Source organism: Salvelinus fontinalis, chromosome 36 (assembly GCF_029448725.1).
Source record: "Salvelinus fontinalis isolate EN_2023a chromosome 36, ASM2944872v1, whole genome shotgun sequence".
NCBI lineage: Eukaryota > Metazoa > Chordata > Actinopteri > Salmoniformes > Salmonidae > Salvelinus > Salvelinus fontinalis.
The window spans coordinates 34,195,864-34,210,422 of record NC_074700.1 but is presented as its reverse complement, the minus strand read 5'-3'; the positions used below and the strand labels follow the sequence as shown (position 1 = coordinate 34,210,422).

Here is a 14,559-nt window from a genome sequence, read left to right as displayed (position 1 = left end):
TGATTTATTTAATTAAACTGTATTTTCATTCAAACCTTGGCTGTCATCTCTCAGTGCCCTGACCCATTACCTCTGCACATTGGTTCATTCGAGGTGATCTCTCCTTGGTGCTCTGTACGGTCCTGGCCGCCTCTGCAGTTTTACCATCTCACCACCAGGGGGTGCTGCAGCACCCATACGTCTCTGTCTCTCAATTCAATTCAAAGAGCTTTATTGGCATGGGAAACATGTATTAACATTGCCAAAGCAAGTGAAATAGATAATAAACAGAAGTGTAATAAATAATAAAAATGAACAGTAAACATTACACTCACAATTGTAACGATGTGCAAATAGTTAAAGTACAAAAGGGAAAATAAATGTACATAAATATGGGTTGTATTTACAATGGTGTTTGTTCTTCACTGGTTGCCCTTTTCTTGAGAACACAAAGGTCACAAATCTTGCTGCTGTGATGATACACTATATTATTTCAGCCAATAGATATGTGAGTTAATCAAGATTGTATTTCTCTCTGTCTCTCTCTGTCTCTCTGTCTCTCTCTCTCTCTCTCTCTCTCTCTCTCTCTCTCTCTCTCTCTCTCTCTCTCTCTCTCTCTCTGTCTCTCTGTCTCTCTCTCTCTCTCTCTCTCTCTCTGTCTCTCTTCTCTCTGTCTCTTTCTCCTCGCTCTTCCTCTCTCTCTCTCTCTCTCTCTCTCTCTCTCTCTCTCTCTCTGTCTCTCTTCTCTCTGTCTCTGTCTCTTTCTCCTCGCTCTTCCTCTCTCTCTCTCTCTGTCTCTCTCTCTGTCTCTCTCTCTCTCTCTTCTTCCCTCTCTTCCATTTTTGCCAAATAAGTTGCCAGCTGACCAATCAGACACTGCCAGAAAGACAGCTATTTAAAAAAATAAAAACAACTTTATTTAACCAGGTAGGCCAGTTCAGAACAAGTTCTCATTTACAACTGTGACCTGGCCAAGATAAAGCAAAGCAGTGTGACACAGACAACAACACAGAGTTACTCATGAGATAAGCAATCGTACAGTCAATTACACAATAGGAAAAAAAGAAAGTCTATATACAATGTGTGCAAATGGCGTGAGGAGGTGAGGCAATAAATAGGCCATTGTAGCGAAGTTATTACAATTTAGCAGACTAACACTTCTAACTGTGGTTAGAAGAGGGTAACAACTCTCCTAGTTAAAGTGTGTGTGTGTGTGTGTGTGTGACCACATCCTCTCCTCTCTCATCTTCATTTTCTCGAACTGAGTCAGGAAGCCAGTAATGATCCTTACTGACTGGTTCAACCAGAGGAAGCCAGTTTACTGTTAGCTACAGGAAGTGAATGATCCTTACTGACTGGTTCAACCAGAGGAAGCCAGTTTTAGCTACAGGAAGTGAATGTGTGTTTATTTATCAACTTCTCATTATTCACCATAGTTCAGGCCTTGCACTGGCTAGTCTATGTGTAATCTTAGAACAATTTCAGGTGAATGTGTCCACAGTAGTCTCAGTGTGTCCTCCCTCACTGTCTCTCAGTGTGTGTGTCAATGATGTAAGAGGAGGAGATAGAAAGACAGATGGAGAGAAAGAGAGATGGAGGAGAGAGAGATGGAGAGAAAGAGAGATGGAGGAGAGAGAGAGATGGAGGAGAGAGATGGAGAGAAAGAGAGATGGAGAGAAAGAGAGATGGAGGAGAGAGAGATGGAGAGAAAGAGAGATGGAGAGAGAGATGGAGAGAAAGAGAGATGGAGAAGGAGAGAGATGGAGAGAAAGAGAGATGGAGAGAAAGAGAGATGGAGAGATGGAGAGAAAGAGAGATGAGGGAGAGAGAGATGGAGAGAAAGAGAGATGGAGAGAAAGAGAGATGGAGAGAGAGAGAGATGGAGAGATGGAGAGAAAGAGAGATGGAGAGAAAGAGAGATGGAGAGAGAGAGAGAAAGAGAGAGAGAGAGAGAGAGAGAGAGAGAGATGGATGGATGGAGAGAGATGGAGGGGAGACAGTCCAGAGAACGTGTGTGTGTGTGTGTGTGTGTGTGTGTGTGTGTGTGTGTGTGTGTGTGTGTGTGTGTGTGTGTGTGTGTGTGTGTGTGTGTGTGTGTGTGTGTGTGTGTGTGTGTGTGTGTGTGTGTGTGTGTGTGTGTGTGTGTGTGTGTGTGTGTGTGTGTGTGATTAGACTTGCACTAACACGTCTGAAAGGAGCTATTAAACACACACACACACACACACACACACACACACACACACACACACACACACACACACACACACACACACACACACACACACACACACACACAGTGAGTTCTGCTGGGACAGGTCTGAGAATCCCAGAGGAGTGTAGGACTGTGGAATGTACCAGGCTGTATCACATCCGGCCGTGATCGGGAGTCCCATGGGGCGGTGCACAATTGGCCCAGCATCGTCCGGGTTTGGGGAGGGTTTGGCCGGGGTAGGCCGTCATTGTAAATAAGAATTTGTTCTTAACTGACTTGCCTAGTTACATTATTTTTTAACCATTTATTTCACCTTTATTTTACCAGGTAGGCCAGTGGAGAACAAGTTCTCATTTACAACTGCGACCTGGCCAAGATAAAGCAAAGCAGTGTGACACAGACTACAACACAGAGTTACTCATGAGATAAGCAATCGTACAGTCAATTACACAATAGAATAATCTATATACAGTGTGTGCAAATGTAGAAGATTTGGGAGGTAAGACAATAAATAGGCCATAGAGGCGAAATAATTACAATTTATCAATTAAACACTGGAGTGATAGATGTGCAGATGATGATGTGCAAGTAGAGATACTTGGGTGCAAAAGAACAAGAGGATAAATAATAATATGGGGATGAGGTAGTTGGATGGGCTATTTACAGATGGGCTATGTACAGCTGCAGCGATCGATAAGCTGCTCTGACAGCTGATGCTTAAAGTTCGAGAGGGAGATATGAGTCTCCAACTTCAGTGATTTTTGCAATTCGTTCCAGTCATTGGCGGCAGAGAACTGGAAGGAAAGGTGGCCAAAGGAGGTGTTGGCTTTGGGGGTGACCAGTGAGATATACCTGCTGGAGCGCGTGCTATGGGTGGGTGTTGCTATGGTGACCAGTGAGCTGAGATAAGGAGGGGCTTTACCTAGTAGACTTAGAGATGACCTGGAGCCAGTGGGTTTGGCGACGAATATGTAATGAGGGCCAGCCAACGAGAGCATACAGGTCGCAGTGGTGGGTACTATATGGGGCTTTGGTGACTAAACGGATGGCACTGTGATAGACAGCATCCAATTTGTTGAGTAGAGTGTTGGAGGCTATTTTGTAAATGACATCGCCGAAGTCAAGGATCGGTAGGATAGTCAGTTTTACGAGGGTATGTTTGGCAGCATGAGTGAAGGAGGCTTTGTTGCGAAATAGGAAGCCAATTCTAGATTTCATTTTGGATTGGAGATGCTTAATGTGAGTCTGGAAGGAGAGTTTACAGTCTAACCAGACACCGAGGTATTTGTAGTTGTCCACATATTCTAAGTTAAGAGACTTCCTCCAGAGAATGGCAGGGATAAGAGACTTCCTCCAGAGAATGGCAGGGATAAGAGACTTCCTCCAGAGAATGGCAGGGATCTTCTTTCTCTCTTGTCTTTATCGTGTCCCTCTCCTTTGAACCGGGAGTGGAGTGGTTTTATAGAGTACCACAGTATGAGTCATAATACCCATAAAAACTAGCGGTCAAACAGGGAAATGGTTCCAGTACTTTTTGCACCATTCATTTTTCCCCAAAGCGCATTTTAGAAACACTTAAAATAAGGACTGTGTTTCGTGTAGGTTTACCCTGGAGTGACGTTTTGATAACCGATCTCTCTAGGACAAGGTGACTTGCCTGTATTTACTCCCCAAAATTGAATGATAATTAGCTGCTAATGTGGCTATCATGAAGAACTACAAATACCATGATGATCTGGCCTAGACTGCCGAAACCAGGCAAAGGTAAATCTCTGTATCTAATGTTAACTAAATGTAGTCATTAATAAATTGGCTACATTTCTTTAAATTGACAATTCTGTGAACTGTCTTGTGCACGTTTTACATTGACACAATACCTGTTAGAAAAGGTGTCTGCTAGAGATGACGTGCACGAGCTTGCAGGGATTTGTAGTTTTACGTGATACTTTGATGCTAATTAGCATTTTAGAATCTGAGGGTAAATAAAGAGAAATATATTGATAAAAGTCGACCTTGTCTGAGAGAGATTTAGAAAGTTTAAAAAAAATAAGCCGACATCAAACACAGTCTTTATTGGAAGTGTTTCTAAAATCCCCGTTGGGGAAAAATGAATGGTGCAAAAAGTACTGGAACCATTTCCCTGTTTGACCGCCAGGTTTTATGGGTATTATGACACCTCCACTGTGGGGCTCTACTGCGTCCTATGTGAATCATCGTGCGGTATTTGGGTATCTTCAGGACAAAGGGGTGTTTAATGTTTAAATTGAAAGGTAATGGTGCTATCCTGAATGACCAGTTGAAATCGTTACATTTAATTACGGTGGACTGAAGGCCACAGGTCTACATTGCTGTTGTAAGGACCTATGAGAATGTTGATAACTGTTTTGGGAGAAAACGTGTCGATCAGTATTCTACGCTTCGTTACTGAACGGAACTTTGAGTGAACTGAACGCAGCCCGACGTCTCCGTTACTGAACAAGGAAGTCCCGAGGGGCGGGCGCGACACGGCATATATAACCGCGCGCCTGCTCTTCCTCCGTTTTCACTCCAAGGTCTCCGCGTCTTGAGCCGCTCAGGTAACAACCCCGACACACACCTTTATTCTGGATCACTGTAGGACTTGTGTTACATACTACTTTGACATTGTGGTGCAGAGCATCGTGATTTAATGCAGTGGCCTCGGAATGTTGAACGCTCAATATGTTGGTTCCTGTTTGTTAAAACTCCTATCTTCTCCCCTCCCTCTCCTCCACATCTCTCCTTTCCCTCCCCGTCTCTATAGTGTCTATATTCATCAGTGCTGTAGAACCATGGCGTGGGATGGCTATATAACCAACCTGATGGCGGGAACACCTCCCTTCGTGGAAGAGGCAGCGATCTGTGGGTCTGAGGCGGGGAAGGAGTCGGTCTGGGCTTCAACACCTGGAGGTCAACTGGCTGGTGTGTCTGTGAGTAGCTGACACGGGAGTGTGTGTGTGTGTGTGTGTGTGTGTGTGTGTGTGTGTGTGTGTGTGTGTGTGTGTGTGTGTGTGTGTGTGTGAGAGAGAATTGTGTGTGTGTGTGTGTGCAGGTTTAGGTCTCTCAGTGGGCGCTGTAGGCGGGTGGTGAAGCGAAGACACCGGTTGGTTTTAACGGTTGGTTTTAACGGTTGGTTTTAACGGTTGGTTTTAACGGTTGGTTTTAACGGTTGGTTTTAACGGTTGGTTTAACGGTTGGTTTTAACGGTTGGTTTTAACGGTTGGTTTTAACGGTTGGTTTTAACGGTTGGTTTTAACGGTTGGTTTTAACGGTTGGTTTAACGGTTGGATGACTTGGGTGTTGGATGTTTCCGGGTCTGACACAACGAGAGCGTTGTCCATAAGTTGACCTGTCAACCAGGAAGTGGAAATAAAAGCTCAGCTGGAGAGGGAAGAAGGTTTTGGCCCCTAGACACCGCAGGTGTCTAGATACTCATACTAGCCTACTACATACTTCAAATGTTTTTATAAAGCCCTTCTTACATCAAATCAAATGTTTTTATAAAGCCCTTCGTACATCAAATCAAATCAAATGTATTTATAAAGCCCTTCTTACATCAAATCAAATGTATTTAGAAAGCCCTTTTACATCAAATCAAATGTTTTTATAAAGCCCTTCTTACATCAAATCAAATCAAATGTATTTATAAAGCCCTTCTTACATCAAATCAAATGTTTTTATAAAGCCCTTCTTACATCAAATCAAATCAAATGTATTTATAAAGCCCTTCTTACATCAAATCAAATGTTTTTATAAAGCCCTTCTTACATCAAATCAAATCAAATGTATTTATAAAGCCCTTCTTACATCAAATCAAATGTTTTTATAAAGCCCTTCTTACATCAAATCAAATCAAATGTATTTATAAAGCCCTTCTTACATCAAATCAAATGTTTTTATAAAGCCCTTCTTACATCAAATCAAATCAAATGTATTTATAAAGCCCTTCTTACATCAAATCAAATGTTTTTATAAAGCCCTTCTTACATCAAATCAAATCAAATGTATTTATAAAGCCCTTCTTACATCAAATCAAATCAAATGTATTTATAAAGCCCTTTTACATCAAATCAAATGTATTTAGAAAGCCCTTCTTACATCAAATCAAATCAAATGTATTTATAAAGCCCTTCTTACATCAAATCAAATGTTTTTATAAAGCCCTTTTACATCAAATCAAATGTTTTTATAAAGCCCTTCTTACATCAAATCAAATCAAATGTATTTAGAAAGCCCTTCTTACATCAAATCAAATGTTTTTATAAAGCCCTTTTACATCAAATCAAATGTATTTATAAAGCCCTTACATCAAATCAAATCAAATGTATTTATAAAGCCCTTCTTACATCAAATCAAATCAAATGTATTTAGAAAGCCCTTTTACATCAAATCAAATCAAATGTATTTATAAAGCCCTTCTTACATCAAATCAAATCAAATGTATTTAGAAAGCCCTTTTACATCAAATCAAATCAAATGTATTGATAAAGCCCTTCTTACATCAAATCAAATGTATTTATAAAGCCCTTACATCAAATCAAATCAAATGTATTTATAAAGCCCTTCTTACATCAGCTGATATCTCAAAGTGCTGTACAGAAACCCAGCCTAAAACCCCCAAACAGCAAGCAATGCAGGTGTAGAAGCACGGTGGCTAGGAAAAACTCCCTAGAAAGGCCAGAACCTAGGAAGAAACCTAGAGAGGAACCAGGCTATGAGGGGTGGCCAGGCCTCTACTGGCTGTGCCGGGTGGCGATTATAACAGAACATGGCCAAAATGTTCATAAATGACCAGCAGGGTCAAATAATAATAATAATAATAATAATAATAATAATAATAATAATAATAATATTAATAACATATTAATAACATACTTGACTGCATACTATGTACTCATCATTGCATACTATTTAGTAAAACGTATGCAGTATGCCATGGCTGGAACCATTCCTCAGGCTGGTTATAGACCTCCTCAGGCTGGTTATAGACCTCCTCAGGCTGGTTATAGACAGACTATCACATTCAACCTAATGGAGTTATAGACCTCCTCAGGCTGGTTATAGACAGACTATCACATTCAACCTAATGGAGTTATAGACCTCCTCAGGCTGGTTATAGACAGACTATAGCATTCAACCTAATGGAGTTATAGACCTCCTCAGGCTGGTTATAGACAGACTATCACATTCAACCTAATGGAGTTATAGACCTCCTCAGGCTGGTTATAGACCTCCTCAGGCTGGTTATAGACCTCCTCAGGCTGGTTATAGACCTCCTCAGGCTGGTTATAGACAGACTATCACATTCAACCTAATGGAGTTATAGACCTCCTCAGGCTGGTTATAGACCTCCTCAGGCTGGTTATAGACCTCCTCAGGCTGGTTATAGACAGACTATCATATTCAACCTAATGGAGTTATAGACCTCCTCAGGCTGGTTATAGACCTCCTCAGGCTGGTTATAGACCTCCTCAGACTGGTTATAGACCTCCTCAGGCTGGTTATAGACAGACTATCATATTCAACCTAATGGAGTTATAGACCTCCTCAGGCTGGTTATAGACCTCCTCAGGCTGGTTATAGACCTCCTCAGGCTGGTTATAGACAGACTATCACATTCAACCTAATGGAGTTATAGACCTCCTCAGGCTGGTTATAGTCAGACTATCATATTCAACCTAATGGAGTTATAGACCTCCTCAGGCTGGTTATAGACCTCCTCAGGCTGGTTATAGACAGACTATCACATTCAACCTAATGGAGTTATAGACCTCCTCAGGCTGGTTATAGACCTCCTCAGGCTGGTTATAGACAGACTATCACATTCAACCTAATGGAGTTATAGACCTCCTCAGGCTGGTTATAGACCTCCTCAGGCTGGTTATAGACAGACTATCACATTCAACCTAATGGAGTTATAGACCTCCTCAGGCTGGTTATAGACCTCCTCAGGCTGGTTATAGACCTCCTCAGGCTGGTTATAGACCTCCTCAGGCTGGTTATAGGCCTCCTCAGGCTGGTTATAGACAGACTATCACATTCAACCTAATGGAGTTATAGACCTCCTCAGGCTGGTTATAGACCTCCTCAGGCTGGTTATAGACCTCCTCAGGCTGGTTATAGACCTCCTCAGGCTGGTTATAGACAGACTATCACATTCAACCTAATGGAGTTATAGACCTCCTCAGGCTGGTTATAGACCTCCTCAGGCTGGTTATAGACCTCCTCAGACTGGTTATAGACCTCCTCAGGCTGGTTATAGACCTCCTCAGACTGGTTATAGACCTCCTCAGGCTGGTTATAGACCTCCTCAGGCTGGTTATAGACAGACTATCACATTCAACCTAATGGAGTTATAGACCTCCTCAAGCTGGTTATAGACCTCCTCAGGCTGGTTATAGACCTCCTCAGGCTGGTTATAGACAGACTATCACATTCAACCTAATGGAGTTATAGACCTCCTCAAGCTGGTTATAGACCTCCTCAGGCTGGTTATAGACCTCCTCAGGCTGGTTATAGACCTCCTCAGGCTGGTTATAGACCTCCTCAGGCTGGTTATAGACAGACTATCACATTCAACCTAATGGAGTTATAGACCTCCTCAGGCTGGTTATAGACCTCCTCAGGCTGGTTATAGACCTCCTCAGGCTGGTTATAGACCTCCTCAGGCTGGTTATAGACCTCCTCAGGCTGGTTATAGACCTCCTCAGGCTGGTTATAGACCTCCTCAGGCTGGTTATAGACCTCCTCAGGCTGGTTATAGACCTCCTCAGGCTGGTTATAGACCTCCTCAGGCTGGTTATAGACAGACTATCACATTCAACCTAATGGAGTTATAGACCTCCTCAGGCTGGTTATAGACCTCCTCAGGCTGGTTATAGACCTCCTCAGGCTGGTTATAGACCTCCTCAGACTGGTTATAGACAGACTATCACATTCAACCTATATCGTAGCCCAGGGTTTCCCAAACTCGGTCCTGGGGCCCCCCCCCCCTGGGTGTTTTTTCCCCCTAGCACTACACAGCTGTATCAAATGACCCCCTCACCAAGCGCTGAGTATTTGAGTCAGCTGTGTAGTTGGGGCAGGACCACGTTCGGGAAACTTTGCTGTAGCCCATAAAATAAATATGCATTTTGGTTTCACTCATAAATATGTTGAAATGGAAACAAATGATCTGTTTCAGTCCTTTGTTTAAAATGTTATATAGATGAGCTCATCATCAACAGATGATGCGTTTCCATTTCAACAGTTTTATTAGTGAAACCAAAGGGATGGTAACGTATATTACATCAAATAACCTGAAAACACTGAAACTTTTCATGTGTTCAAATCTAAAGGCTTTTGCCTTCAGGAAAACAGTCTGCAAAGTCAGAACCGCTGGACAGCAACATAGTTCAGCTAAAGCCCTGATCATTGGGAGATCAGAATGACTGTTATTGATCCATGAAGGAAGTAATGAAACAGCCTACTAAACTAAAATCAATAAACTTTAATAACCTGCCCAGGGACTGCGGTTGAAAATTTAGCCGGCTGGCTAAAACCGTCACTTTTACTGAAACGTTGATTAATTGTAACGGCTTTCTTCCTGGGATGAAGGAGAGGACCAAAATGCAGCGCAGTTAGTGTTCAACATGTTTAATTTAACGAACTGTGAACACTTACAACAATACAAAACAACAAACGTGAAAACCGAGACAGTCCTATCTGGTGCAGAACACAAACACAGAGACAGGAAACAACCACCCACAATCCCCAACACAAAACAAGCCACCTATATATGATTCTCAATCAGGGACAACGATTGACAGCTGTCTCTGATTGAGAACCATATTAGGCTGGACACAGAAACAGACAAACTAGACACACAACATAGAATACCCCAACTCACGCCCTGACCATACTAAACAAATACAAAAACAAGGGGAAACAGGTCAGGAACGTGACATTAATGTGCACTGTCCCTGTAAAAATAAACTAAACTCAAAATCAATCCATTTGTTGAAATCAAAAGGCCTGATTACATGACGTCAATAACGCAGCCACGTCCCCGGTGCCCAGACACACAAATCAAAAGATGAATTAGTTTAGAAGCTCTGACGAAGGCCAAGAAAACAAGAGGCACTTTTCAATGAGGAAACAGAAATCCAGTTTGTTTTTAAAGATGTAGCATACGATGCAATTCTCGTTAGCATTTTAATAAGGAGAACAAAAACTACTTAGCCTACATTTTGACCAACACAGAAACTAGCCTTTCAAAATGTCACATACTATTCAACTATATTTTTTCACTCAAATACTATTTAGGATGCAAGTATGGGCTGAGGCTGGGTTGGATAGTTTGGATAGTACACTAGTAGTTAACTAGTAGCTGTTGGAGAAAACTCAGTCAGACTCTCCTGACTTCTGGTAAAATGTTCAAATGTGAACGCTGCATTATTTAATTATCGGCATAAGTGTGTGTGTGTGTGTGTGTGTGTGTGTGTGTGTGTGTGTGTGTGTGTGTGTGTGTGTGTGTGTGTGTGTGTGTGTGTGTGTGTGTGTGTGTGTGTGTGTGTGTGTGTGTGTGTGTGTGTGTGTGTCCCCGGGGTAGTTCCGTGTTTTTTAGTTCGATTTTGAGGTCCTTATTTGGTCATGTTGCAAACTGCAACTCCAGATAGACACACACACACACACACACACACACACACACACACACACACACACACACACACACACACACACACACACACACACACACACACACACACACACACACACACACACACACCACAGCTCAACATATAGGAAGTAAGTAGAGGTGCACCTTCTCTGAGTCACTTCCCCCATCCAACTTCTGCCACACACACACACACACACACACACACACACACACACACACACACACACACACACACACACACACACACACACACACACACACACACACACACACACACACACACCACCCCTACAGCCAGTCACATGAGGAGCATGAAGATTGTTGTTGCTCTTGCAATGACTGTGTGTCAGACATGGGGTTAGGCTCCGGTTGATGTGGTGTTTCCAAACCTATTTCTCTGCAAGAGGGTGGTGCACATGAAGGTTTGAGCAAACAGTAGACATGCAGATTGTCCCAGAGGGAGAGAGGGTGGTGCAGACAGTAGACATGCAGATTGTCCCAGAGGGAGAGAGGGTGGTCATGAAGGATGGAGCAGACAGTAGACATGCAGATTGCCCCAGAGGGAGAGAGGGTGGTGCAGACAGTAGACATGCAGATTGTCCCAGAGGGAGAGAGGGTGGTGCAGACAGTAGACATGCAGATTGTCCCAGAGGGAGAGAGGGTGGTGCAGACAGTAGACATGCAGATTGTCCCAGAGGGAGAGAGGGTGGTGCAGACAGTAGACATGCAGATTGTCCCAGAGGGAGAGAGGGTGGTGCAGACAGTAGACATGCAGATTGTCCCAGAGGGAGAGAGGGTGGTCATGAAGGGTTGAGCAGACAGTAGACATGCAGATTGCCCCAGAGGGAGAGAGGGTGGTGCACATGAAGGATGGAGCAGACAGTAGACATGCAGATTGTCCCAGAGGGAGAGAGGGTGGTGCAGACAGTAGACATGCAGATTGTCCCAGAGGGAGAGAGGGTGGTGCAGACAGTAGACATGCAGATTGCCCCAGAGGGAGAGAGGGTGGTGCACATGAAGGATGGAGCAGACAGTAGACATGCAGATTGTCCCAGAGGGAGAGAGGGTGGTGCAGACAGTAGACATGCAGATTGTCCCAGAGGGAGAGAGGGTGGTGCAGACAGTAGACATGCAGATTGTCCCAGAGGGAGAGAGGGTGGTGCAGACAGTAGACATGCAGATTGTCCCAGAGGGAGAGAGGGTGGAGCAGACAGTAGACATGCAGATTGTCCCAGAGGGAGAGAGGGTGGTGCAGACAGTAGACATGCAGATTGCCCCAGAGGGAGAGAGGGTGGTGCAGACAGTAGACATGCAGATTGCCCCAGAGGGAGAGAGGGTGGTGCAGACAGTAGACATGCAGATTGTCCCAGAGGGAGAGAGGGTGGTGCAGACAGTAGACATGCAGATTGTCCCAGAGGGAGAGAGGGTGGTGCAGACAGTAGACATGCAGATTGGGAGAGAGGGTGGTGCAGACAGTAGACATGCAGATTGTCCCAGAGGGAGAGAGGGTGGTGCAGACAGTAGACATGCAGATTGTCCCAGAGGGAGAGACGACTTGTGTAACTCCTTGTCTTGTGACAGATTGTGAATACGGTTCGGCTTACAGAGGTAGGCATCTTTCATGTCCGTTTGTGTTTTATAGAGTACCACAGTATCCTAATACCCATAAAACCTAGCGGTCAAACAAGGAAATGGTTCCTATAGTTTTTCCACCTAACGTTTTTCCCCAAAGGGGATTTTAGAAACTCTTAAAATAAGGGCTGTGCTTCGTGTAGGTTTACCCTGGAGTGACGTTTTGATAACCCATCTCTCTAGGACAAGGTGACCTTTTATCAATATATTTGCCTGAAATGTCTTTCAACTCTCTCTACATTAAGCCCTGTTTCAAATGATCACACTCTGAGAACAACCGTTTCAAATGTGCATCACTTCTCACTGTTCCACTATATTACATGTTTGTTCTATGAGAAAAGGTGCTAAGGGCTCAGGAAGTAAGTGTCTGGTCTGTTAAATGAACAAAATCACAGCCGCAGGGTTAGAGCCACTTCTGAGGTCACCACCTTCCTGGAGACTGTGTTCCATTATATAATATAACCAGTTGACTGTGTTCCATTCTATAATATAACCAGTTGACTGTGTTCCATGATATAATATAACCAGTTGACTGTGTTCCATGATATAATATAACCAGTTGACTGTGTTCCATTATATAATATAACCAGTTGACTGTGTTCCATGATATAATATAACCAGTTGACTGTGTTCCATTATATAATATAACCAGTTGACTGTGTTCCATTATATAATATAACCAGTTGACTGTGTTCCATGATATAATATAACCAGTTGACTGTGTTCCATTATATAATATAACCAGTTGACTGTGTTCCATGATATAATATAACCAGGTGACTGTGTTCCATTATATAATATAACCAGTTGACTGTGTTCCATTATATAATATAACCAGTTGACTGTGTTCCATTATATAATATAACCAGTTAATATTAGACTGTGTTCCATTATATAAAATAACCAGTTGACTGTGTTCCATTATATAATATAACCAGTTGATATTAGACTGTGTTCCATTATATAATATAACCAGTTGACTGTGTACCATTATATAATATAACCAGTTGACTGTGTTCCATTATATAATATAACCAGTTGATATTAGACTGTGTTCCATTATATAATATAACCAGTTGACTGTGTTCCATGATATAATATAACCAGTTGACTGTGTTCCATGATATAATATAACCAGTTGATATTAGACTGTGTTCCATTATATAATATAACCAGTTGACTGTGTTCCATGATATAATATAACCAGTTGACTGTGTTCCATGATATAATATAACCAGTTGACTGTGTTCCATTATATAATATAACCAGTTGATATTAGACTGTGTTCCATTATATAATATAACCAGTTGACTGTGTTCCATTATATAATATAACCAGTTGACTGTGTACCATTATATAATATAACCAGTTGACTGTGTTCCATTATATAATATAACCAGTTGACTGTGTTCCATGATATAATATAACCAGTTGACTGTGTTCCATGATATAATATAACCAGTTGACTGTGTACCATTATATAATATAACCAGTTGACTGTGTTCCATTATATAATATAACCAGTTGACTGTGTTCCATTATATAATATAACCAGTTGACTGTGTTCCATTATATAATATAACCAGTTGACTGTGTTCCATTATATAATATAACCAGTTGACTGTGTTCCATTATATAATATAACCAGTTGACTGTGTTCCATTATATAATATAACCAGTTGACTGTGTTCCATGATATAATATAACCAGTTGACTGTGTTCCATGATATAATATAACCAGTTGACTGTGTTCCATTATATAATATAACCAGTTGACTGTGTTCCATTATATAATATAACCAGTTGACTGTGTTCCATTATATAATATAACCAGTTGACTGTGTTCCATTATATAATATAACCAGTTGACTGTGTTCCATTCTATAATATAACCAGTTGACTGTGTTCCATTCTATAATATAACCAGTTGACTGTGTTCCATTCTATAATATAACCAGTTGACTGTGTTCCATTATATAATATAACCAGTTGACTGTGTTCCATGATATAATATAACCAGTTGACTGTGTTCCATGATATAATATAACCAGTTGACTGT

General features: G+C 42.0%; 1 protein-coding gene across 1 annotated transcript in view; it reads left to right on the top strand.

Moving 5' to 3' along the window:
• The first annotated feature begins 4,660 nt into the window (after positions 1-4,660).
• The window catches only part of pfn1 (profilin 1), a 21,157-nt gene continuing 11,258 nt past the window's right edge, over positions 4,661-14,559 (top strand). Inside the window, exons 1-2 of the mRNA XM_055901352.1 lie at positions 4,661-4,767; positions 4,974-5,139. Coding sequence (XP_055757327.1) covers positions 5,002-5,139 — 138 coding nt within the window. The 5' untranslated portion in view covers positions 4,661-4,767; positions 4,974-5,001. The remainder of the gene's footprint in view (positions 4,768-4,973; positions 5,140-14,559) is intronic.